The 26,186-nt window shown below is 46.6% G+C and overlaps 1 protein-coding gene across 1 annotated transcript in view; it reads left to right on the top strand.

Moving 5' to 3' along the window:
* Positions 1–26,186, top strand: part of ADD2 (adducin 2) — a 99,110-nt gene that overhangs the window by 60,186 nt on the left and 12,738 nt on the right. The window contains exons 4-11 of the mRNA XM_046662415.1: positions 1,389–1,527; positions 8,620–8,771; positions 9,232–9,312; positions 12,868–13,017; positions 14,443–14,586; positions 16,475–16,573; positions 21,414–21,590; positions 25,595–25,852. Coding sequence (XP_046518371.1) covers positions 1,389–1,527; positions 8,620–8,771; positions 9,232–9,312; positions 12,868–13,017; positions 14,443–14,586; positions 16,475–16,573; positions 21,414–21,590; positions 25,595–25,852 — 1,200 coding nt within the window. The remainder of the gene's footprint in view (positions 1–1,388; positions 1,528–8,619; positions 8,772–9,231; positions 9,313–12,867; positions 13,018–14,442; positions 14,587–16,474; positions 16,574–21,413; positions 21,591–25,594; positions 25,853–26,186) is intronic.

Raw genomic sequence — 26,186 nt, forward strand, 5'->3', positions numbered from 1 at the left:
AACTCACCGTCAGGGCAAATAAGGCTTTGATATGTATGAGGTAGGGGTGAAAGCCTGGACGCCCCGGGAGGTGGGAGAGTGGAGGGTGCAGGGGTCACTGGGACAGGGGTCAGGGTCAGGAGGGGAAGACAGAATCACCCCACCAAGGCTCCAGACTTGAGGTCAGTTGGGGCCTGCCTGGTGTGGACGCAGAGCTTATCCTTGAGGCCCCGGTACGCTGAGAAGGACAGAGTGTGGCCTATGGACCAGTGAAGCAGGAGAGTGATACAGGCCCTTGCTAGGGCCAGGGGATGCGGGGAGAGGAAGAGCAGTGCGGAAGGAGGCAAGAGGGAGTCTGAGGGCAGTAGAGCTGGGGGGTCCTGGGAAACAGTGCATGATTCTAAGGGTTGGGAAGCCCAGGAGGGAGCTGGCGTCTCCAGGTGCTTGTCAGGATGGGCTTTGCCTCAGCTGCCATGGCTTTAGGGAGCCAGGGCATGTACATGGGCTGTGTGTGAGCCTGGCTGAGAGCACACAGTGAATGACCAAGCCTCCTAGAGGAGCACTGAGGGGATGGGCCTGAGGTCTTGGTGGTGGGGAGCCTGGAGGAATATGGCAGGTGCTAAAATCATCGAGATGATGGAAGACCCCGAGTGTGACTAGGAGGGATGGCAGGAGTGGTAAGAGAAGTGGCAGTGTTAGTGCTAACCCAAGTTTCAGGGCCTGAATGGGTGGGACTCTATTCTTAGGCAGGAGATGGGGACAAGAAGAGATCATACTTCTGTCCTTTTATAGATTTGCCAACACCTAAGTGGCTCCTGTTTCCTCCTGAGTGTTCCTTGCTGCCACCTGGTGGGTAGGCGTGCCTGATTTATGGCCTGATGGTCTGAAAAACCAAGCTTAGAGTAGTAGGATGTCAGAAGTGGAAATGACCAGAGAGGTCATCAGATCTTTCTGTATATGAGGAAACTGAGGCCCAAAAGAGCCATAGGCGTGGCTAATGGACAGGGAGGGTGGCACACTCTTGCATTCAGTTCTGCTGTTTACAATGACTCCTAATTGCGAAAGTGAAGCCCTGCCATGTCTGATGGGGAGGAGGGGTCTTGGCCATCACTTAGACACAGGAAGGACCTGGAATCTGGATTACTGCCTTTAGGGCAAAGGGAACAGGATCCATTCCCAGTATTTCCTTGTTTCTCCCCACGCAGCAGTTTGATGTGGCTCCTGGGGTCCCAGTGGAATGACCAGTGCCCTCTGGGACCCAAGGATCCCAAGTGTGGCCCTGGTCTAGCTGACCCAGGGGCTAGAGGTGGACACTTGGAAGAGCTCATCAGTTGGCTGCTGAGGTTAAGGGGCCCTGGGTCTCTTGCATGAGATGCACTGGGGGGACCAGCGCCTCGGGCCTGCTTCAGTCTTTCAGGGAGGAGCTGGAAGGCCTCATCCAGGAGCAGATGAAGAAAGGGAACAATTCCTCCAACATCTGGGCCCTGCGGCAGATCGCGGACTTCATGGCCAGCACCTCCCACGCAGTCTTCCCAACATCTTCCATGAGTATGTGGGGAGCTGGGGAGCTGCCAGGAGCAGAGGTGGGGGAAGAGGGGTGGGGAAGAATGGAGGGAGCAGTGAGAAGCAGCTTGGTTGCCAGGCTACGGAGTGAGTGGTGCAGTTGCATTAGCAGACCTGGGGGAGTTGAGCAGCAGCCAGAGGTACCTGGCTCTGCTTCTGTGCGGCTGCAATTTAAAGACCCACGGGAGAATTCTCTCTGATGCCCAGAAATAGGAGGGGTGGTGATGCTGCTGACTTAAGGGAGAACCTGTTTCTGGTTCTGCTGGGGGAAGGGGCAGGGTAACACAGTGTCACTGCTCTGAGAGGCGGGGCAGCCTATAAATGACCTCCCCACTCCCACCCCTCATCAGTGGATTGGCGTAGAGGGAAGAGTTTTGCAGCTCGAGGTCCCTCACCTGGCCTCTGCTTGAAAGCCCAGGAGTAGAGGGTGAGGATTCTGCTCGCTGTTACTCTAGCTATGAGTACAGAACCTAAGAAAAATCCTGGCGTCCCAGTAGCATCTGGCCCTGACTCAGGCTGCTCTTTCCTCAATCCCCAGAGCCACTCGCTTGGAGATGGAGTGGGGGGATGGGAGGAGGCCTTTGAAGCCAGTGTCTCCCTGCCCCACCAGACCGGCCATCCTGGCTTCATAGATGAGGGCCAAGAGCACACAGGGCGAGGCAGGAACCCATGCTCCTGGGCCCCGAGGCTTTGCCCACAGCCTTTAGGAAACAAACATCGAAAAATAATTCCCCTCAACAAGGTAAACACAGGATTATAGTTGGAAATTAGGAAATAAAAATCACTATACTGTATTCTTACAACCAAGAAATGACTATTATCAATATTTTGCAGTGTATCCTTTCAGCCTTTTTCTCTTACCAAACAGATTGTGCACACAAAAGTGGAATCACATGATATGTACGAATTTAATAGCCTTAACATATCTTGATTAATTTTTCACATAATAAAATAGAGTTCTATAATATAATTTTGGGGGGATGTATGGCTATTCTATGGCATGGCTGAATACGCCAAAGTTTCTTTAATCAATTTCCCATTTTTGGACTTTTAGGTTGTTTCCAACTTTTTGTTCTTGGGAATGACGATGCAGTAACCCTCCTTGTAAATCAATCTGTGATTGTGTCCATGACTGTTTTCTTAAGATAAATTACGAGAAGTAGACTCGCTGGATTGAAGTAGATGCATGTTTTAAAGACTTTAATGCATATGCCAAATTCCCCTGGACAAAGATGGAACCAGATTACATTTCCACCAGCGATGCAATGGAGTGCCTGTTTCCTCCACCCTGATCTGTAGTGTGTATTACCATTCCTTTCATCCTCCTGATTTGATAGGTGCTAAGTAGTACTTTATTTGTGTTTTCACAGGCATTTATGTGATTACTAATGAGGTTGGATATATTTTCACACACATATCGGCATGATTTTTTTTTTTTGTAGTAAATTGCCTGTCACATCCTTTGCCAATTCTCCTACTTGTGTGTTCTTTTCTTACAGATTTTCAAATGTTTATAAAGTAAGGCAATTTCCCTACTATCTGTCAAATATATTGCAGTTTTTTTCCAGTGTTGCCTTTGCCTTTTAATTTTGTCCAGGATGTTTTCGTGTTGTAGAATTCTTTAATTTCCGTGTAATTGAATCCATTGTTATTTTTCCTTGTGTGTTCTGCTTTTGATTGCATGCTTAGAAACACCATCACGTGTTTTATCATCGGATAAAATACCCTTAGTTATTCATCTGCGAATTTTTCTCAACTATCTGTACTGTTTCTCACTATTTGTAATGTTCTTTAAAATAAGTTCAGAAGTATTTTGTCAAGTCTCCCCATCTACCTCCAAAAATTCCTTTTAGGATTTTGATTGGAATGACATTAAATGAATAGATTAATGTGGTGCAGAATTTACAAATTTACAATTTTATATTAGAATGTTAGGTCCACCTAGAAAGGGTATTTGTATGTTTTGTTCCCTGCTATATCCTAGAATAGTGTCCTGGACTTAGAAAAGTGTCTGGCACATAGTAGGTGCTTAAAAAAGTTTTGCATGAATGAATTTTAAATCTTTTTAGAATTGATGTGTGTCTTCTATTTAAGTCTTCTTTAATGTCCATCAGAAAAGTGAGTATTTTCATATAGTCCCTACCAATTTCTTAGGTTTATCCTTGAAATTTTATATAACCTGTTATTTTAAATGATTCTTCATTCAACTTTCTGATTGTAGCTGCCGAAAATTGGTGAATATATATATTTATTTAAACTAGCCCCGTATTGAACTCTTAACTTCTAATATCCTCTCAGTTAATTGTTTTGGAGTTTTATATATGAAAATCACATAACCTGCAAATAATGGTCATTTAGCATCCTTTATTCCAATATTTACCCTTTGGTTTATTTTTCCAGTTTTCTCATTGCATCTGTTAAAATTCTTAGTACAATGTTTAATAATAGATAAGAGAGTAATTATCCTTGTCTTGTTTCTGACTTTAATGGAAAAATTTTTTTTTGAGGAAGATTAACTCTGAGCTAACATCCGCTGCCAATCCTCCTCTTTTCTTTCTTTCTTTTGTTTTGCTGAGGAAGATTGGTCCTGAGCTAACATCCGTGTCCATCTTCCTCTATTTTATATGTGGGATGCCCACCACAGCATGGCTTGATAAGTGGTACATAGGTCCACGCATGGGATCTGAACCAGCAAACCCTGGGCCATCTAAGTGCAGTGTGCAAACCTAACCACTGTGCCACTGGGCCAGCCCCTAATGGAATTTTTTTACCACAAGAGATAGTTATTCTTTATCATGTTGAGGACATATCTTTTTATTCTACTTCAGTATGGGTTTTCCTCAGAAATGGATGTTGAATTTTATAAAATGTACTTTGGGCACTTACTGATTTTCTTTCCTTGAACTATTGATATGATGAATTATATTAATAGATTTCTGAATATTGAACTCTTTTTTTCATTCCTGAAATAAATCATTCCTAGTTTTGATGCATTCTCTTAAAAATACTCGTCTGGATTTGATTTGCCAGACTTTTATTAAGGAGTTTTGCATCCATATTTGCACATGAGGTTGGTCAGCAGTTCACTATTGGGGAAGCCCTTGGTACTGAGGCTTCAATTTCATAAGATGAATCAGGGTGCTTCCCACCCTTTCTTTGCCCTGATGGAGTTTAAATAAGATAGAAAGTCTCTGTTCCTTGAAGATTTATTATTCACTTGTAAAGCCATCCAATCTAGAACGTTCTTGATAACTATATTTTTTTTCTCAGTTTCATCTAGGGTTCTTTAAAAAATTATTTTGCTGTTTCTTAGTATATTTTGGTCATATATTTTATATAAAAAATCCATTTCATGGAGCTTTTGAAAATTATTAGAGTGATTTACAATATTGCTTTTATCATGTAAGTTTCTGCTGTGGGTGAGGTGACATCCCGTTCTCATTCCTGGTGCTGTGTATTCCCACTTTCTCTTCATTGGCCAATCCAGGGGTTGGTTTATTCACAGATCTTCTCACATAAGCCAATTCTTGGATTTACACATTGGTTCCACTAATTTTCTTGTTTCCCAATTCATTGATTTTGTTTTTATATGCATTATTTTCCATAACTTTTCTTTGGCTTATTTTGTCCTTTATATTTTTCCTAGAATAGAATAAAATGGATTTGGTTTATTTTCATATTTAATTCAATAGTAAAGTCATTTAAGGCTATGGATTTCTTTCTCTGAGTATAAATTTGGTTTTACCCCATGAATTTTGACACAATACTTCATTTTTTTTCCCCTTAAAGATTGGCCCTGAGCTAACAGCTGTTGCCAATTTCTTTCTTCTTCTTCTCCCCGAAGCCCCTCAGTACATAGTTGTATATGCTAATTGTAGGTCCTTCTGGTTCTGCTATGTGGGATGCCGCCTCAGCATGGCTTGAGGAGTGGTGCTAGGTCCGTGGCCAGGATCTGAACCGGTGAAATCCTGGGCTGCCAAAGCAGAGGGTGCAAACTTAACCAGTTGGTCACGGGGCCGGCCCCTGTAATATTTCTTTTATTGTTAATTTCTAGATAGTTTGTAGTTGCTGTTTTGATTTATTTTTATTCTAAGAGCTGTTTGAGAATGTGCTTTCTCATTTCCAAGCGGTTGAGTTTATATTCTCTCAAAGATTTGTTGATAATATCTAGTTTTATTGCATAATGTTTAGCAAATGTGGCCTATTTAATGTCTGTGTTGGGGGTTTATTGAGATTTTCTTTGTGGCTTAATAATATTTTTAAGTGCTATCTGGGTATAGACTCTATCTCTAGGGCATAGTATTTAATCTATATCTTCATTTATTGGTTTTGATTTTGTAAAAAATGAGAGTTGTGTTGTCTCCCACTGTATTTGACTTCTTTTCCTTCTCTCTGTATTTATAATTGCTTTTGCTTTGTGCGTCTTGATGAAATGTTATTCCAAGCATGAGTCTTCTTTATAACTATAGCTTCCTTATGGGTTATACCTTTAATCCACATAAAATGACCTACAAAATGGCCCTTTTTGTCCAGAAGAATGTGATTTTTCCTGACTTCTACTTTGATAACATTATGGCCTCTGTTTGTTTTTCTTTTTACGTTGGCCTGCCATACTTTTGATGATCCTTTTATTTTTACCTGTTTGTGTCACTTTATTTTAGAGTTTGTCTTTTGTAATTCTCCTATAGCATTGTCTTTTGACATCTGTTGCTGTAACAGAGAAATCTGAGACAGCCTATTTTTTGTTCCTTTGTAGGTAACCAAATTTTTTTTAGATGCTTGTAGATTTCCCCCCTTATCCTTGTGTTTCAGAAATGCTGTCAGGAAGCACATTGTTGTAGGTTTTTTCTTTTTATGGAGTTTTCCCCCCTGGAATGTGGTAGGTCTTTACAGTTTATATACACAGGTCTTTTTTTCAGTTCAGAAATTGTTTGTCCTGTTATAGCAACACTGATGTCTATATGCTGGCTCTCTGGTCTTTGTCTCCCACACCTATCATAGTCTTTCTCATCATTTTCGTGTCTCCGGCCTTATACTCTTCCTTTTGAGAGAGAAACAGGGCTGACCAGCATTCCCACTGCCTCACCAATCAGCCTTTGTTAGGAAGACAGTTGGATGCCTGAAAATCCAATCTGTGCGCGTCCAGGGTGTCTGAGTCAGGGAGTGTGGAGAGGGGAAACGCAAGTGTCGTAAGTTCAAACCCAGATAGGTGGTTCTTTGTCCAATTCCATTTACCTTCAATTTTTTTTCCTCAATAATGTGTCCTTCAGTCTTAGCTTTCAGGAGGTTTGGTGAGTTTTCATCTTTTTCTGCATTTTCTTAAGTACTTTGAATAAACGGCTCAGTTAGATCTGAGTCATAAACCTGGTGCTCAGCCGTCCTAACTTTTGTGAGGCTGGTCAGAGTAAGCATTCTTTCTGTTAAGACCCTGAGAGAAGGGGATTGGGATTCCTGTGGTGCCCTCCAGTCTCTTCTCCCACCTCGGGCCTGTGGGTGGGTAATCCTCTCAGCGAAGCTCCGCAGGTTGGGAGGGAGGACTCTTTGATACAGAACACAGCAGACATGACGGAGTGAATGTCTTCAGACCTATTCTGGCCATCAATAGGACTCCAAAGTTATTTGTAAGAGAAGGATTCAAAGAACTCTGGGTCTGAAGACCCTCTCAGCAGCAGCCCCTCCCCTCCCCCACTTTACCCAGGGGCCTTCTGCTTTGATGTGCCTCCCTTCTTGCTTCCAGGGGTGAAGTAAAGAGGTAATTTCTTGTCTGGGCATGGCCTGGAGAGGAGGAAGGATCTCAGACTGGTCACTTTGCATTAGAAATCCTTGCCTTTGGAATTTCCTCGTTGCTCTTGCCAGTTCAGCCAGGCCTTTGAACCACTCTGTCCCTGTCAACCACATTTACTGGACGCGTGCCCTGGAGGTGTACCACGTCTGAGGGGCACAGACCCTTTCAGGGTGTATTCCTGATGTGGGGTGTTTGAGGCTTGCTCTGCTTGCTTTTTGTGGGCCCAACAGCACCCATACACCCTCTCATTCGCAGACAATCTCATCATTTCGACTAATGGCAAAGCTGATACAGGACATACCTCACATTGTGTAGCAATGAGATTTATAGAGATGGTGGAAGCTTCCAAAGACATTTTAATCCATTAAAGTTTTTAGGGGGATGCTGGGAGAGGCAGCATCAGGAGCCTCCCAGCCAGACATCGTTTTAAGCTGAAACCCTTCCTATTGATTCTTTTATTGGTTCCTAGACACTAACTAATCGGAGCTCTGGGGCTCAGACACCCTCTTCTGCCTTCCTGAAGCGTGCAGGCAGCAGTCATCATGGTTAATGGGACAATTCCTGGACCCTTTGGGTGCCCTGAGGAAAAGACTGTCAAGCTCTCTAGGCCCATTTCCAAATCTCTTTTGGGGGCATATCCCCCCTAAAATTCCCAGAAAGAATCATAGATAACCAAGGGACTGCATATCCAGAGGGGAACAGATGAGGCCCCCCTGAGGCCTCGATCCCTTCAGCCAACCACAGCCACGGTGACTTCTGGAAGTTTGTGACTTGACAGAAAAAATTGAGGAATGTACTTCCTGGCTTATTGGCTTTCTATTTGCCCTGTTTCCCAATCAGAGAATAAGTTGTGTTACAAGGCATAGTTAAAAGAAGATGATGATAGCAGGCCTAATGATCAGAAACTTCTTCATTAAAACCAGCTGATGAAGTGTACCCATATTTCCACTCAGCAAATTATTCTTGATTTTACTCAATGTCCGTCTTTAGGATTTATGGTAAACTTGGCGTTCTGAGAACCTGCATTCGGTGGCCTTGAGTCTTGCCACAATTTTTGGCCAAAAGTATGCTGTTCTTACCCGAATATGCACAGGACTTTTTGGGCACAGCTATGTGTTCTATGGGTTTTCTTCCCCTGGGTAAGGGTCAAAGAATGTTGAATTCCCGGCTGGCAGAAGTCTCTTGTCCAGTTGCAGGGCCAATGAGAATTTGGAGAGGACTAGGACAAGGAAGGTGGCAGATGGGAGCCCCTGACCCTGACAGCTGCCTTGTCCCTGCCCTGTCCCCCGCAGACTTCTCCATGATGACGCCCATCAATGACCTCCACACAGCCGACTCCTTGAACCTGGCCAAGGGGGAGCGGCTCATGCGGTGCAAGATCAGCAGCGTCTACCGACTCCTGGACCTCTATGGCTGGGCCCAGCTGAGCGACACCTACGTCACGGTGAGGACAGCATCTTGGAGTGGGGTGGAGTACTGTGTTTGTGGACCCCACAAAATTCAAAGGGAGAACTCCTGACCCTTGGCATGGCCATGGTACTGCTGGTGGCCTTTGGCCAAAATGCAGGGAATGAGCCCTTCCAAGGTTTCCAACCACCATGGTCACCTGAAATAGATAACCTGCTCAGTGGACATTTCTCTGGATGAAGAGCTGGGTACTCTTGGATCCTACTTCCAGGGCTACCCTTGACCACTGGGAGATTCCTATTATAGCTCCATTTCCCAGCTCCAAACAAAGGCTAAGTCTTCTTCATCTCTCATGGGTTGGGCAGTGGGGTGGAGATAAGTGTTTTTAGGAGGAAGATTTGGGTGTAGTGGATTCAGAGGAAGAGGGGACTCAAGCAGAGTCTCCTTGGAAATGACCCCTCTCCCTCCTTGCCACTGAGAACGTGTCTTTCCTCCAGCTGAGAGTCAGCAAGGAGCAGGACCACTTCCTGATTAGCCCTAAGGGAGTTTCTTGCAGTGAAGTCACAGCATCCAGTCTGGTGAGTATAGTCCAGCATCTCATTGCCCATTCCTTATTGAAATGACAGCACCTCCTCTGCTCCTACAGTGATAGGTCATCTCCAGATTAGTCACTGCCGTCCTGTACCTTGTGGAGCTTGTGATCTGGTGGGGCAGAGAACACACAATGACACAAAAACAAACTGAGTGCCCAGAGCATGACGTGGCCAAGAGACCAAACACAATATGCAGGCAGCAAGTGCAGTAGGAGGGAGCGGAGAGGGAGGGGCCTGGAGTCCTGAGCCTGGGATTGGACCACAAAGGCTGGGAGTGGGAGGCCTTCCCGGTTCAGGGAATACATTAGAATGAAAGCCAATGCTTCATCTCAAAGCAATGCAAGACTCGTCTAGTGCCCGTGTTATCTGGGGGTCTGGGACCACTTTCAGTTCTCCTCCTCCTTTTAGCTGTGGTAGGAAGAAACTTTCAGAAGCTGCTTTTGATCAGGAAAGATTTCTGTGTGGGAGGAGGAAAGCAGTAGAGGGGACTGTCTTAGGAGCAGTTTAGGTGTGTGGGCTGCGGCTGCTGTGCCATGCGCCTGGGAGAGGAGGACACCACCTCGGGGTCTCTGCCAGCCTTGAGACATGCTCACATGTTGAGTCCAGGGACTCAGTTAAAAGAGCAGGCTGACAGAGTCACAGAGTATCTGGGCGTGGCAGGACTTTGAGGACTGCCAAGGCCACTTTACAGGCAGGAGAGAACACTGGTCCCAGGGAGGGTAAATGACTCACACGGGGCCACCCAAGGAGGTCATGGCCAAGGCAGACTGGGACCACAGACACAGGGACGGCATAGGCTCTGTCTTTAAGGCATTCATGGTCGGGTGAGGGAGAGAGGCGAGGTAATCAGTGATTGAGCTCAGAGTGAAGAGTGTTCTGATAGAGACAAAGGAAGCTTGAGGAGCCTAGAGAAGGGGCAGTCAGGGTATTGAAGGAAGTGGAGGGGGCAAAGGAGGAGCTTCTAGGTGGAAACGGTGGTGAAGGAGTGAGTCCTCAGGAGCGCACAGGATAAGCAGACTTAGACCAGGGCAGCAGGGAGAGGCTGGGCAGAGGCGACTGTGTCCTCAGCAGGAACACGGCACATGCCAAGCCCAGCTGCAGGCCAGATCCCAGTGCACTGGGGAGGACAGGTGAGTGGCCGAGTCTGGCTCCTGTATTCAGTCTCTGGATGAGAGGCTGGGAGGGGGACAGGGACCAGATGATAAATGGCACTGAAGGCCTTGTTAGAGCCCTTTGGCTTCATTCTGCTGGACACGCAGAGCCTCAAGCATTGCAAGGCAGATGAGTGATGCAATGAGGTTTCCGTCGTAGAAACTGTACTCTGACAGCAGTGTGGGGCAGACTGACTTTGGGCCAACTGGTTGGGGCTAAGACAGTAAGCCGGGAAGGAAGTTCTGGGCAGCAGGCTTAGTGGGCCTGGTGATCCGTTGGTCTGGGAGTGTGGGACTGAGTTTGAGGAGCTGGTGGGACGTTCTAGAGAGAAGTCAGTTGGCATTTGGTTATCCTAGGTTTGGAAGACATCTAGCCTAGAGCTACAGGTTTGGGAGTCATGGGATGTTCGTGGGGTGGGTGTAGAGATAGGGTTGTTGTGTTTGGTTGTGCAGCTTGTACACTGCAGAGGGAGCCCGGCTGGTGACGGAGAGAGGAGAGGGTAAAATCAGACCTGTGCTCTGCTCACTAAACGTGTCCTGGCCCGGGGCTTGTGTTTTGCATTTGCACAATGGCAGTGTCCACACACCAAGCCCCGTGCCCCTGGGGCTGTCCTCAAGAGGGGGTAGCTGTCTCCTAACATGTATAAAGGCACTGGATGGGATAGTGGCTGCCCTGTTAGGCTGTGATCGATTGAGTGACAACAGATCACACATCCGAGGCCGAGATAAGGAATCTTTGAGATCCGAGAGACCATCCCAGAGACAGAAGTCTGAGTAGGCCACACATCTGAGGAGGTGGGGGAGCTGGCTGAAGGGAAACCAGGGGTCAGCGTTGGACATTCTCAGGTTTAAGACCCGAGGCAGGAGAGTTGCAGCCACTTCTAGGGATCAGCCACCGTGAAGTCATGTTCATTCTGTAAAATTCACTTAAAACAGATTTTTGTAAGAGGGGATTTGTCGAACATCTTACTGAAGCTTCTGCCTAAGCAAATGATACCAGTAGCATGTCCCTTCCCCACAGCAGTCTGTCTCCTTCCTTTGGTATCATCTTGTCTGCCTGGGCTTTCCTGGGTGGGGGAGAGGGTGGTCTGTGGAGCTGCCCCTTGTGCTGCATTCAGGATGTCGTGGTGGTGCAGTTTGAAGGGCCAAAGCTATTCTGATTTTTAGGAACTAAAATCCAGCTTGTTCATGCCCAGGAACACGTGTAGTCAATAAATTGGCTAACTGCCAGCTGCAGGGAGATGGCCCCGGGCAACCAGAGGGCTATTGAGTAAGAGGGTGTTAGGAGGGGCTTGTTTTGGGATTGGAGGAGGGTCCTAGGATGGAGGTGTCACCTTGGATGGTGCGCTGTCAGATGGAAGTTCTATGAGGCAGGCGGGGAATGGAGCAAGGGGCTGAAGCTGCCGTTGATGAAGCAGCACCCATGTCTCCTGTTAGCCAGGAGAGGGGGTGCTGGGCATTTTGGGGCTTGCACAGTGTTGCTTTGTCTGTGCTTAGACATGATTAAGGAGTGGTTTATTTGTCTTGCTGTGTCACAGTCAAAAGTGACCTTCTCTGGTGATGACGTTCTGTGAGATTGCTTATGTTGAGCAGGGGACACCACGGCCTAACTGTATGCCAGGCCAGCCACAGCCGCCAGCAACTATGTGCATACGCACACGCGTGCACACGCTCACCCACGAGTGGGTGATTTTTAGCCATGACACCTACTAGCCACCTGGAGTCAAAAGCAGATTATAGGAGCAGTGACTACTTTCCACTTGTCCTTTAGGACCTAGCCTCTGGATGATTGGTGCGTGTGTTCATTATACTATCCTCTTTACCTTTGTATATGATGAAAGAGAATTTTCAAAATAAAGAGTAAAAACAAAAGAAAAAGGCTCTGTTTAGGTGTTATCTCCCCTAGGAGGGCTTCTCTGATCCCCGTTTTATGGGATTGAAGACTCTTCCTATCCCATTCTAGAGAATTCTGTGAATGACTCTCTTCTAGCACCTTGCTACTCAGAGTGTGTTCTGTGGACCAGCAGCATAGGTATCACTTGGGAACTTGTTAGAAGTGCAGACTCCTAGGCCCCACCCCTGACCTGCTGAGTCAGAATCTGCCTTTTGACAGGCTCTCCAGGTGATTCTTAGGCAGAGTAAAGTTTGAGAAACTGCTCTAGCATTTTTCATGCTGAATTATAATTGCCTGTGTCCCCCGTTAGACTGGGCACTGACTGAGGGCAGGAACCAGCTCTTTTCCCCCCACCACCAAGCACAGACATAGCTCATGGTGTGGTGGAGTGAGTGAACGTGGGTGGGTAGGTGTGCGCTGGTCCACCCACGGGGAGAGGAGTGAGGGCCTCTGCCTGCCTTGCGGCCATAAGTCTCTTCTTCTTCCCTGGCCCAGATCAAGGTGAACATCCTAGGAGAGGTGGTGGAGAAGGGCAGCAGCTGCTTCCCGGTGGACACCACGGGCTTCTGTCTGCACTCGGCCATCTACGCAGCCAGACCTGACGTGCGCTGCATTATCCACCTGCACACGCCAGCCACAGCAGCGGTGAGTGCCAGCTCCTCAGCCAGCGTTTTGCTCCCTGAGGCCGGCAGCAGGCCCATGGTACCGTTTCTCTGAGATTCTCCCTGAGGCAAGACATAAGACCCCAAAGCTGGTAGCAATCTCATCATTTACAATAGTTCTGGAAAAATTTCCTGAACTCAGGCCGAGGTGAGGAGAAGGAATGCCTAACGTGGGCACTCTCATCCTCTCCATTTTTCTAGCTACGGAAGTCTTGGTTTGGAGAGATAAGGTAAAGATGCGTAATGTCTACTCCGCTGCGTCCTCCGCCCTGCCACATACATGACTGCCACCGCTTAGTCAGGTGACAGTGCCTCCTGAGTTTCTACTCAGGTCAGTCCTGTTGGGCCCAGGGCTGGCACCCGCTCCCCACAGCCAGGCTCTGGTAAGGAGAGATCTTGATAGAAGATAAGATGGTGGGAACCTGGACTTGCTCACTTTTCATAGCCCAGGGTGAGCTGAGAGGTGGTGACAAGAGCAAGGAAAACTGGGAGAGAGTAGGAGGAAGACTCTCCAGGAGCAGGTTGTCCCCCAAGCGTCTCTGGTAATTTTTCCGTGTGCCCCTGAGACGCTGCAACATCACTTGGAAAGACAGCAGACAGCCAGTTCTGGGTGTTTTCTCAACCTTCACCCCATCTTACTGACCCCCAGGCCACACACCCACTGGGGCAAAGCAGACTTGTCACTGGCCTGTGGCTCTCTCAGTGAAGCACGCCGGTTACCAGCGCTCAGACCTTCCAGAATTTGGACCAAGACCGAATGATGTATTCATGTCGAGTGTCCATCTCCGCAGAGCCCGGACTTAGGTGTGGGGCAAAATGAGTGAAGGAGGGCAAGAAGCTCTCCTCAACCTCTCCACGCTCCTTGCTTTTAATAAAAGGCAGGGCACGGGGTATGGTGCTTACAGCAGGTTTTAACCCTGTTCCCTGGCACTTGTAGTGCCCCATTCCTGGTAAAATGGGGCTTCTCGATGGGTTCCCTGTCAGTGAGGAGTTGTGGCTGTTTCTGCACTGACCTCAAGGCTAAGGGTCTCCACCAGCCCAGTCCAGGAGACCCTGGGCTCTGCTGCACTCCAGCCTGGTGCCCATTGCACCAGCCCTGCCTCTTCCCAAGTGGGGAGCGGGCAGCAGCACTCGCTCTCTCGAGCACATTCTTTGCAGCAGCTTTCGAAGGTGATATACTGACATGGCTGCTGTGAAAACTGTGATGGAAAGACAGTGGAAGAGCAGAAAGGAAGCAAGACCCCAACCAGGTGGAGAGAGTCAAAGGGGAGAGCCTTTCTCATGTGCTGTTCCCTCCCCACACCAGTCCCCAGAGCAGAACTTAACTGTGCCACTCGGAGGAAAGGGCAAATGTGACAGAGGGGCTGCAGCAGCTGCAGGTGCTAACCATTCTGTCATCTCACTAAAGGTGTCAGCCATGAAGTGGGGCCTCCTGCCTGTCTCCCACAACGCCCTGCTGGTGGGGGACATGGCCTATTATGACTTCAATGGCGAAATGGAGCAGGAAGCGGATCGGATCAACCTGCAGAAGTGCCTTGGACCCACCTGCAAGGTTTGGCTCAGCTGTTCTGGGAAGATGCTTCGGGGTGGGACTGCCAACATCATGAGTGACACAGGTTCACTGGACAATGTTTAGAGGTTGCACATAAATAAATGAAGTAAAATTCTCTCTGCCACACTACCCTGAGATTTTGGTGCACACTCCAAATATATTCACATATATTTACAAAACTAGGATCATAAAATATATTCTCCTTTTTTCCCTTAGCAATATACAGTAAAGACCTTTGTATGTTATTAACTATTTTCTACGTTGCTATTTTAAGTTATGCCTCGTTGTATGAATGGCTGTGCCACCATTTACCTGAACATTCCACTATAGTTAGACATTGGAAGGTTCCCCCCCCTCCGACATTTTCTCTTGATGTAAACAACACTGTGATGAAAATCCTTTCATGTAAATCTTTGTGTATGCTCGAGATGATTTCCTTAGGATAAATATCTAGAGGTGCACATTTTAAAACTCTTACTTCATATTGCCAAGTTGCCCTTTCCTCCCCCACAACATCTAGTATATGAGAATGCTGTTTCCCTGAGATCTCTCCAAGCTTGAGTGTTATCACTTTTTTTTGCTAACCTGAAAGAAAAAAAATGCAGTCTCATCATCGTTTGGTTGAAGCCTAAAGTCTGTTTTATAACAGCATGTAATCAGGGGTGGTGAGCTTAGTGTGGACAGTTTCCGAGCCAAGGCTGGGTTGATGGATGCTCGCTCCTGTCCTCGAAAGGCAGTCACCGCCTGAGTCATTTCCCATCTGAGAGTCCGTGTCTCCCCATCTCTGACACAGAGGAGCAGTCCCTGCCACTGTCTCCTGACATTCTCTAAAGCCTCGTTAGCAGTGCCTGGAGAGGGATGCGATGCTCACATCTATGAAATGCTACAAGTGTTTGAGAGATGAGGCATTTGTTATCTGCAAAATCATTTGTGGGCCAGGGTCTCTTTCCACTTCTCTGGCACTTGAGAGGAAAAAACTCCAGCTGTTTTCAGCAAGAGAAGATGTGATGATTAGGCCACCAGGCCTCAGCCCAGGTATGCAAGGGCACATCTGACACATGGATCTGTGTCCCAGCTCCCAGGTGAGCATCTTCTGGTTTCAGAGAGTTCTTGAGGATAAAACCAACTAAGAGGAGTTTCTGGCACCTGGGCCTTGGAGAGTTAGGCTCTTGGTATAAATTCATTTCTGTTTCTTTCCCTCCTTTCTACGTGCACCTGGCTGAGTCAGAAACATAGCACCAACAGGGAGAACAGCTGGGTTCCAGTTCTGATTCTGCCCCTAATTAGCTGGGAGACTTTCAATTCCTTTAGGCTTCTATTTTCTTTTCTGTAAAACCAGTGAGTTTGATTAGAAGGTCACGACAGCCTCTTTCATAGAACTGTAGGATCTCTGAACTGCCAGAGCCTCACTGAGTTCGTGCAGAAGAAACCTGGGGTCCAGAGAGGTGACGTGACTCCCTTGCTTCTGCAGAGCCATCCCTCAGAGAGCCCCCCTCTTTGGTTTTGACTCCCAAGGTGACTAAGTCACGGGGCAAGAGGTTGCTTGTGAGGCTGGACTCTCATATTGGACATCAAGTAATTTCATTCACTTTAACACAAACACTGGTTTTCCAGATTTCTAAGCTCTCCAAGGCCTGAAAATCCAGGCATTGCCCAAAGAAACTCACCAAGCTATTTAGTCTGATTTTAAAAAGCATCTTCTCTTCCTTAGGGTTAAAGACACATGTAGGGTAGCCTTGGGGTGTTTGTGTAGGGGAATGAGCAAGGAGTTTGGGGGGAGGACTCTGGGATTGGATATGGAAATTGATCTGAATAAAATGAAAAATCTCTCCCTCTTAGTTCAATTTTAAAAGGCTGACAGTTTAATTGGCCATTTGCTCCTCTACAGATCCTGGTGCTAAGAAACCATGGAGTGGTTGCTCTAGGGGACACCGTGGAGGAGGCGTTTTATAAGATCTTCCACCTGCAGGCCGCATGTGAGATACAGGTGAGCAAGGTCCTCTGGGGAGTGGCTCTGACAGGGGCCTGTGGGCAAAGGCCATGGCTCCATTGGCTGTGATTTAGGGAGTCCTGTGAGCCTAGCCGTCTAAAAGCCTTGTCCTATTTCTCTGCTTTGGCGCCACCTTATCATTCTAAAGTTTCACACTTAGAATCCGTTTTGTGGCTTTAAAAAATATATCACCTTTGTCTAACAACCAACACCTAACTCTTGGGGGTCAGTGCCCAGGACGGGGAGCTGCCTGGGTTCATCAATTGGACAGCAGGAGAACCCATAATAGGGCATATGAAAGTTCTTACCGTGCTCATGTATTGCCTGAGGTATGCCTGTTACATCTGGCTGTGTCCAGGAGACACCACACAGGTAGGTCTTCTTGTCTCTTTCTCTTTGGAGGGGATGGTTTGCAAAGACTGTGAACATGGTCAAGTCCAGCAAGAGGAGTGAAAAGCAGGCCAAGGTGGAGTGTCAGCATGGCAGGCTTGAACACCAGGGAAACCCCAAGGTGATATCCAGGGTGCCCACCATGATGTTCTCCTAACTAAGGGATAGGGTGGTGGGGGGGAAGTGTCAGTGGTCATGGGACCCCTAGAGGAGCTGGTGGAGAAACTATAGGAAAACACAAAACCTATAGCTTTACCAGATAACAAGGTGGTGTTGGATATGCCAGGCACATGCTTCTTTTGCTCCTTTCAGCGTGACAGGCGGTCAGAGGTGAGTAGGGGTCCCCAGCTCTGGGCTGTGTGCCCTCGGCTCTGGGACTTGCTCTCCGCGAGCCTCCGTTTCCTCAACTGCAGACGTGGGCCCTGCAGAGTACTTGCGAGGGCAGGGCCTTTCAGACAAGGAGAGGTGTTGCTGATGGTATTTTTAGGACTCAATTGACAGAAGGGGAGGCTAGCGGTTCCAGGATGAGTCAGCTCTTAGAGGGGCCCCTTTGGGTCCCGTCTGCCCTCTCCTGGCTGGTCTGGGCAGAGCAGCACCCCCAGCACGAAGGCCTGCCTTCCTCTTGGGCAAAGAATAGGATGATTCCAGAAGCATCGCTAGTGGAGGCTCTACAAGTGGGACCTTTCTCAATGGTTTTTAAGGAATATGTTGAGAGGACAGTTGCTAAGACAGTGGTGAAGAGGTGTTAGAGGAAGTGGTGTGAGACTCCCCCCACCAAAAAAAATCAGCAGCGGTCAGAAGAGGAGAACGCAGAGAAGGTAGAAGAGGACCAAAGTGGTGCCTTTCTGATGTGGTGGCCTCCTTGCCCCCAACCGGTGGTGCTGGCCCTGAGCACTGACCCCTGACTGATGTTAGATCCTGGCAGAGCTGCTCATATGCCCACTTTCCTTTCCCGACGCCTGAGTTCTTAAGAGTTCCACATCTTGCTTCTGAAGAAGAGGCCTCCGTGAAAAAATAGCTCTTATCTCTTTGCAAAGACAGCACAGCCCTAGGAATGAATGGAGAGAGATGCCCATGTCTGCCCCACACAGTGAGGTACAGCTCTCCCAAGCTCCAGACCCTCAGAGACGGCCGCTGTGCGATGTAACCAAAGGCGGGATGGTTGTCTAGCCACTGAGGAGACGAAAGGGCAGAGCTGCCAGCCACTGGCCCTGATGGCCCTCCAGCTGCTTCTCTTGGCCCTGCTTGCTGTCACTTTCTCTTCGGTGAGGGCTCTTCTGATGTGACCCTGTTAAATTGCATCAGGCAGTGGAGGCAGATAACCCCCAGGAAAGCTCCAGTGGCATTTTTTCAGCTGGTGGAGCAGGGAGGGTTCTAGAGGGAGAAATGAAGCTGGAAGCTGTGGAAGAAAAATAGGCAGGATTAGAGCAGAGGTGTGGGAGGTTTAAGGCATGGAAGACCCCAGGTTCCTGCAGTCTGAAGAAGCTGTTGGGACTGCAGCCCTGGCTGGGTCATTTCTGGTCGAATGGCCAGCACCGAAGTTCGTTTCCATCACAGGCCTAGTTTTCTCCCTCGATGACCTTGGCAAACGAGCAAACGTGGCTGTGGTCTTTCTAGTGTTTCAAGGCTAAGAGCCTATTCTCTTCTCCTGGGGACAGTGTTCTCTTTGCTCCCCATCAGTTTGGGGTTCCAGGAAACTGGGTCATCCCCAGCTGACAAGGCAGCTCCCTGCTCTCCTTAGCAGAGAGGAAGAAGCTCAGGCAGCTCTTCTCCATCTGGTACCCATCGCCCTGGAAACCGATGGGGGACGAGGGAGGTGGGAGGGGGCAGCTCTGGCAAGGGTGAGGGCAGTTCTCTCCTTCACCATGAAAGACCAGTCCCTTGGGGATATTGCTTCTCAGCCTTCCATGGTAAAACCTCAGAATTAATTTATTGTCAACATGTACATGGCACTCCCTGTGCACCAGGTGCTATTCTAAGTGCTCTACAAATATTACCTTAAATAATCCTCATGAGGTAGATACTACTATTTTCATTTTACAGCTGAGAAAACTGAGGCACAGAGAGGGTAAATAGCTGCCCAAAGTCACACAGTGAGTAAGTGGCAGAGCCAGGATTCAAACCCAGGCAGTCTGGTGTCCGAGTCCGTGTCGTTAACACTACATTGCACTGCTTCTCAGGGCAATAAGGGTCATTGGGAAAGGTCAGCTGACAGGCTAGGACCTTTCCTCAGGGAGCTGGCACTTTGAATCAGGGATTCAGGGTCCCGGGGCCAGTTGGAGGTCCAGGATGAGCTCGGCAATTGATCTGCCATCTGGGATTCGCTACCTTTGCAAATATGTTCCCACACTGTCAGCCTCGGTGCTGGGTGTGAGGGGCTTCAGAGTTAGGAAACATGGCAGCAGAGAGCAGAACTGGGACCAGAGAACGGACGTAATAAAAAGGTAGATTTCAACTCAGGGTAATCTACATCAGCTCGCTGTAACCCTTCTAACACCTGGACAGCAGTACAAAGGCTGCCTCCCCGAGCACGGGGCTGACCACCTTCTAGGGATGTTAGACAAGGACTCTTACTTCTGGTGGGAAGATGGATAAATGACCTCTAAGGTCCCTGTCTTTGCCAGGGCATGGAGTCATCCTTTTAAGATAAAAATGGAGCTGTTGATTGGATACATGTTTCAGATGAAGAGGGCATGGAAAATGAGTGTTTTTGCTTCCTTCTCCTCACAGGGTGATGGTGGTCACCGTGGGAAGGTGGCTTGGCTACCCTCCAGGAAGTCTCATAGGGGCCATTTGTTGCACGGTGAATTTAACACACCCTAGGATGTGTCCTGGACCCTCAGGGGTTCATAGACTTGTGTTTGTCAGCAAGCTAAATTGCATCCTTTCATTTTCAGTAAAAAAAAAACTGTCACAAAAACTGGAACACTGAAAGTTTATATAATTGGAGCAATTCCCCACAATAAGCAGGCTTACAGGGATATCAGATATTAATCAGAATGCTGGCATATTGATGTGTAGCACAAAACCCCTGGCTCACGACCTAGAATGCATGGAAACCACCATCCCTCTCTGTAGCTGGACTTGCCCAGGAAGCCAAATGATAACCAACTGCATCTGAGTGACAGATATGGGGAGTAAATAGAATGCACATTAGATGACCATGCAGTTAGAAAATAGGGAGATCAGTTAGATTAAGGAATGTTTTTCAGGATCATTCTAAAATTGCCTGCTGTGTACACACACCTCTTGCTGTAATACTCAAAGTTTGTTGTCTGCAACCTGTATCGTCCCCTCCCCGTGGAGCCTTGACAGTGGGACAAGCACTCTAAGTCATTGGTGACAGCTGCCCAACCCCTACATAGTGCCCACTGTGCGCCCTCAGATGTCCTCTGTCTCCTCTCTGCGTTCCTCGACTCACTGACCCCGTCGTGGACGATGCCTTCTTCCTTTAGAGCTGCCACACTCATATTTCATTGGTCTGGAAGCCAGGCTACTTCTTTCAAGTGACTTTTTTTTTAAATGGAAGATATTTCAAACAGAAAAATTCAGAGAATAATATAATATACACCTGCCACCCACACTCAGATTTAACAAATATTAACAAGCTTTTTGCTTCAGATCTTTTCCTCTTAAAGAAATAAAATATTACAGGCAAACATTGAAGGCCCCTCTGGAGCCCTTTGCTATCTCATCCTCCCACCCTCCCCAGAAATATTCACGGTTCGAAGTTGGTCTGTATCCCAGGTAACCTTCCAGTCCTCTATACTGTTTTATTCTTAGTATTTAACACTTGCTTTTTCCTCCTTCTGTATGGTCTCTAAGAACTGACATTAAGAAAGAAACTACTGGGGCCGGCCCTGTGGCTGAGTGGCTAAGTTCACGCTCTCTGCTTCGGCGATTCACAAATACGGCTCAGTTTCCCAGACATTTCTGTTTCTAATCTTCTCTGATCCCCACTCTCTGTTACACACACGAGCATAGATCAGTGCACAGGTACGTGTGTGTACACACACACAGGGTTTCTCCAGTTCGGATCCTGGACGCGGACATGGCACTGCTCATCAGGCCACGCTCAGGCGACGTCCCACATAGCACAACCAGAGGCACTCACAGCTAGGATATACAACTGTGTACTGGGGGGCTTTGGGGAGGAGAAGAAGAAAAAAGGAAAATTGGCAACAGTTGGTAGTTCAGGTGCCAATCTTTAAAAGAAAACAAAAAGAAAGAAACTACTACTGTCTCTTTCCCTGGATGCCCAACAAGTTTGGTGTGGCTTTTCCTCTGGGAGAAAAAGCCAAATACAGCTCAATTTTCCAGACATCTCTGTTTCTAATCTTCTTTGATCCCCACTCTCTATTACACACACGAGCATAGGTCAGTGCACAGGTATGTGAGTGTACACACCCACACACACAAGCTGAGGCCTTTCTACTCTTTGCTGCAGGTGTCTGCTCTGTCCAGCGCCGGGGGAGTGGAGAATCTCATCCTCCTGGAGCAGGAGAAGCACCGACCCCATGAGGTGGGCTCTGTGCAATGGGCGGGGAGCACCTTCGGACCCATGCAGAAGAGCCGGCTCGGGGAGCATGAGTTTGAGGCCCTCATGAGGATGCTGGACAACCTGGTGAGTCTCCTGCCATTGCCCTTCCAGACCAAACCATTGAGGCTTAGCCCCCGGCGCCAGTCAGTACGAGGCGTTAAGTGGGCATGAGAACTGCCCACATCACAGTTAAGTTGTTAAAGCCTCGTTGATTGGCAACTTGACTTAGAATTTGTGGTCATTCTAATAGCAGTTGAGTTTTCTTAGGCAGTAGCCTTTGTCACCGCCTTTGAAGGGCTGCGGATGTCATCACTCATGCAGGGTGCTCTTTGGAGAAGGGGTAAGAAGACGTTGGCAGAAGAAGTGTAGTCCAGTAAAAATCAGAACCACAGAGCCTTTCTTATATTGTGGCTCAGTTCACTCCTCTTTAGTAGTTAGTTCTGCCTTTCTTTCTAATCTCATGACTTTAATGCAGAAAACACATAATACCACTAATTTCCTTATTCCTGGGGAGCAGGAATAAGGAATAAGGAATATCCTACTATAATGATCCAATGAATCAATCATGTAAGGAGTTAACTGGTATGTGTCTAGGAATGGGCTGGTCCTTTAAAGGAAACAAAAGAATTTTAAGACATTCTTCCTTTTTCTAGGGGTTAACAATTTGGTTGATGTGAGACGTAAATAGGAGACAATTCAAGAAAAAGAGGAAAACATGTGCAATGAGGAGCTAATTGGGAAGAGACTCTAACTTAGATTGCTCAGAGAAGTGAAAGATGAAACCTATCTGTAACATTTCTGTATCTGATTCATCTTCCCCCGCCTTCCTGCTACAACCTTGGACCCTCTTTACTGTGTCTAGTTCTCTGAAATAATCAATCGTTTTCTCCTTGCCTCCAGTTCTTCAAGATCATCTCCACTTTATTACTAGGCTGACCATGAGGGTCACTTCATAATGATGAGAGGTGCCATCCACAATGGAAATACAACTTCCATTAATGTTTGTGTGCTGAGTAATCTATGTGTAAATAAAGCACCAGGACCTGATGGTTTCTTGTGGGAATTCTTTCAAATCTTTAAGAAACCAGCAATTCTTAGGCTGTTTAAACTGTTTCAGAGCAGAATGAAAGGACAGCAAACCATAACAATTATGACACAATCAAACCAATCTTACTTTGAGTTGATAAGAAAAACTGCATGAAAACTGTAAAGAGGTCACTTTCCCAAAATTAGTCGATAAATTCAATGTGATTCTCTCAAAAGCGGGGGAAGGCCTAAGGACTTAGCAAAATATTCTTCCAGGTGAAATGCAGAATGGCTGGGAAAATCCTGTAACAAGAGAATTAATTAAGGATACTTATCCCACGGCTTGGGGAAGCGTGATAAAGCCCTAGTGACTGAAGGGAGGAGCATTAGTGCAGAGTGGACAGGCAAGTCAATGTGACAGCTCAGAAAACTCGGAAATAGATCCCAAATATATGAGACTTTAACCCAGGACAAGCAGGCAGCTTATAAAGCAGTGGGAAAAAGATAAACGATAGCCATTTGGGAAATAAAAGTAAGGTGGATTGCTACCTCACTCCTTTCAACAAGATTCCTAATCTATCAAAAATTTAAACATAAAAAGTAAACTTATCCAGGCATTAAAACACGTATATTAATATTTTTGATGCTCTTGTGTTGCAAAGACCTTGTCAAGCATGGCAGGAAAGTGTGAAATCATGAGGACAAATATTGACAGATATGATTACATTTAAATTCAAAATGAGCATTTTTATAAACCATCCCCCCCACCACCGCAAAAAAGCAAAAAGACAAACGAGGGGGGAAATGTGTGCAGCATCTATGACAGTCAAAAGATTAATATCCTTCATGTAAAAAGAGATATTACAAATCAACGTGCCAAAGAGAAACATCACGACAGAAAATGAACCAAGAACACAAACAAGTTACAAAGGAAGAGATTCAAGTGGCCATTAAATGTAATTAAAAATATCCAATTTTACTGGTAATCCAAAATAGAGCAATGTCTTCCCCAACACAAGAGCATCAAAAATATTAATTAAAATTAGAGGATTATACTTTTAACTCATCTGATTGCCGAAGATTTTTTTAAAACCTTAACAATATTCAGTGTGGGGGAAGGGAGATGAGAATTGGAAACTGAAGCGTAATTGGTGGGAGTGTAAGTTGGCTCAACATATTGGGAAGATGAATATAGTAAATATATAAAAACTTATAAAAATGTGTACCATTTGACCCAGTAATTTTCATTCTAGGAATTTACGTCAAGGAGAAAAATCCCTTAATTGCCTAAAGAAAAATGTGTAAAGATATTCATTTCAGGATTGTTTATAATATTTTGAAAATGACCAAGTGTCGATCAGTTTAGGTTATATAAACTAAAATATGTCCATTCATTGACATATTATGCAGAAGTTTAAAGGTTGCTGTGTGTTTATGGGTTTAATATTGTGAAAAAAATCTCTAACCACTTTAGTAAAGCACTTATAAAGCTGCTTATGTAGCATTATTTACATTATTTACAAGACATGAAAGCAACCTAAGTGTCCATTGATGAATGATGAGTGAATGGATAAAGAAAATGTGGTATCTATATACAGTAGCATATTACTCAGCCACAAAAAGAAGGAAATCTTGCCATTCGCACCAACGTGAGTGGACCTTGAGGGCATTACACTAAGTGAAATAAATCAGACAGAGCAAGACAAATACCATATGATGTCACTTACACGTGGAATCTAAAAACACAAAACAAAGAAAAAAATCCCCCAAACCTAAACTCAGATACAGAGAACAGATTGGTGTTTGGCAAGGGGGTGGGGGGTGAGAGAAATGGGTGAAGGGGGTCAAAAGGTACAAACTTCCAGTTATAAAATAAATGTCGGGGGATGTAACGTGCAACATAGTGACTATAGTTAATAATACTGTGTTGTATACTTGAAAGCTGCTAAGAGAAATCTTAAAAGTGCTTATCGCAAGAAAAAAAATTTTGTAACTATGTGTGGTGATGGATGTTAACTAGATTCATTGTGGTAATCATTTTGCAATCTACACAAATATCAAATCATTTTATTGTACACCTGAAATTGGTATAAAGGTATACATCAATTATATCTCAGTTTTTTAAAAAAGCTGTTTATGTAGTATGGTTCCATTTATTTACTGTTTTATATAATATATAAATATAATATATAATTACATATTACATATAATTATATGTTATATATATATTTACATACGTATATGTATGCTTAGAGAGATTACTGAAAAGATTTTTAGTGTTTGTCTCTGGGGATGAGATTTTTGCATAAAATCCACTTTTTTCCTTATGTATTCTATATTGCTTAATTTTTCTATATGGGTCAGTACTTTCTTTATAGTCAAAAAAATATCTTAATGCCACTCTAATTTAAAACACGCAGAAGACAAGCAGCGCCGAGAATTGCTCTGACAGCCGACGAGATTCCTGAGTGTTGATTCCCACTGAGCAGCAGTCACTTCTGCCTTTGTGGGACATGGTCTTGCTAAGGAGACAGGGATGTCCTTGAGTCAGATTTCGGGGATCCAAGAGGGAAATAGTGAAGAAGCTTCCGCGTTGAAGAAGGGGGTGCTAACTGTTAGAGTCAGCTGGGAAGCTTTTAAAACTCCTGTAGCCCAGGCTGCACCACCGTCCACTGAAGTGGGCAACTCTGAACTCTGAGGTGGGCCCAGGCGTCAGCATTGTTAAAGCTCCCAGGTGATTCCAGTGTGCAGCCAGGGTTGAGAACCACTGGACCAGACGGGAAGTTGGAACCCTGTTTGGGAAGGAGCTCTGTCTGGTCCACAAGGTTCTAGGGTTGTCTTAGCCCTGATCCGAGGGCTTGTTGGGGTGGAGGAAGGTGGGGGTTGGGGGACCAAGACAGGGAACATTTTGAAATAGGCCAGAAGGGCGGCAAGGCCCAGGTTATGTTACGGAGATTTAGGTTTAAACTGAATCCTACAGATGGAAGGGGCAGCCTGCGTGTGTGGCTGTGCATGCAGGTGCATGTTTTTCCCACAAGAAGTTCTATTTTTGTTCTTTTTAGGGTTACAGAACAGGCTACACGTACCGCTACCCCTTTGTTCAAGAGAAAACCAAACACAAAAGTGAGGTGGAGATTCCAGCCACGGTGACCGCCTTCGTGTTTGAGGAGGACGGTGCCCCGGTGCCCGCCCTGCGGCAGCACGCCCAGAAGCAGCAAAAGGAGAAGACCCGCTGGCTCAACACGCCCAACACCTACCTGCGGGTCAACGTGGCTGACGAGGTCCAGAGGAGCATGGGCACCCCCCGGCCCAAGACCACAGTAAGGAGGGCAGAGGGGAGGGAGGGTGCCCGGCTATATTCGTGGGTTAAGCACTTCACGAGGGGAACAGAACAAACCTCCCCTGGGCCTGCATTCATGCAGTTTCCCCTTAGGGCTTCCTATTGGGTGTCTGGGATCAGCTGCTTATGCCCATGGAGCTTCTGATCACCTGTTTCTTGCACCTCTGTGCTGAGTTTTGGGGTCCAGAGGGTGGCTGGACCAGGTCACTCCCACCAGCATGAAAGGCAGGAGCAATTGATTTCTGCTTCTTGCTCCCACATCCAGAGGGGCCTTCTGGGAAGTTCAGGGGATGGGCATCCTACATTGGAACTGC

This window comes from Equus quagga, chromosome 5 (assembly GCF_021613505.1).
Source record: "Equus quagga isolate Etosha38 chromosome 5, UCLA_HA_Equagga_1.0, whole genome shotgun sequence".
Lineage (NCBI taxonomy): Eukaryota > Metazoa > Chordata > Mammalia > Perissodactyla > Equidae > Equus > Equus quagga.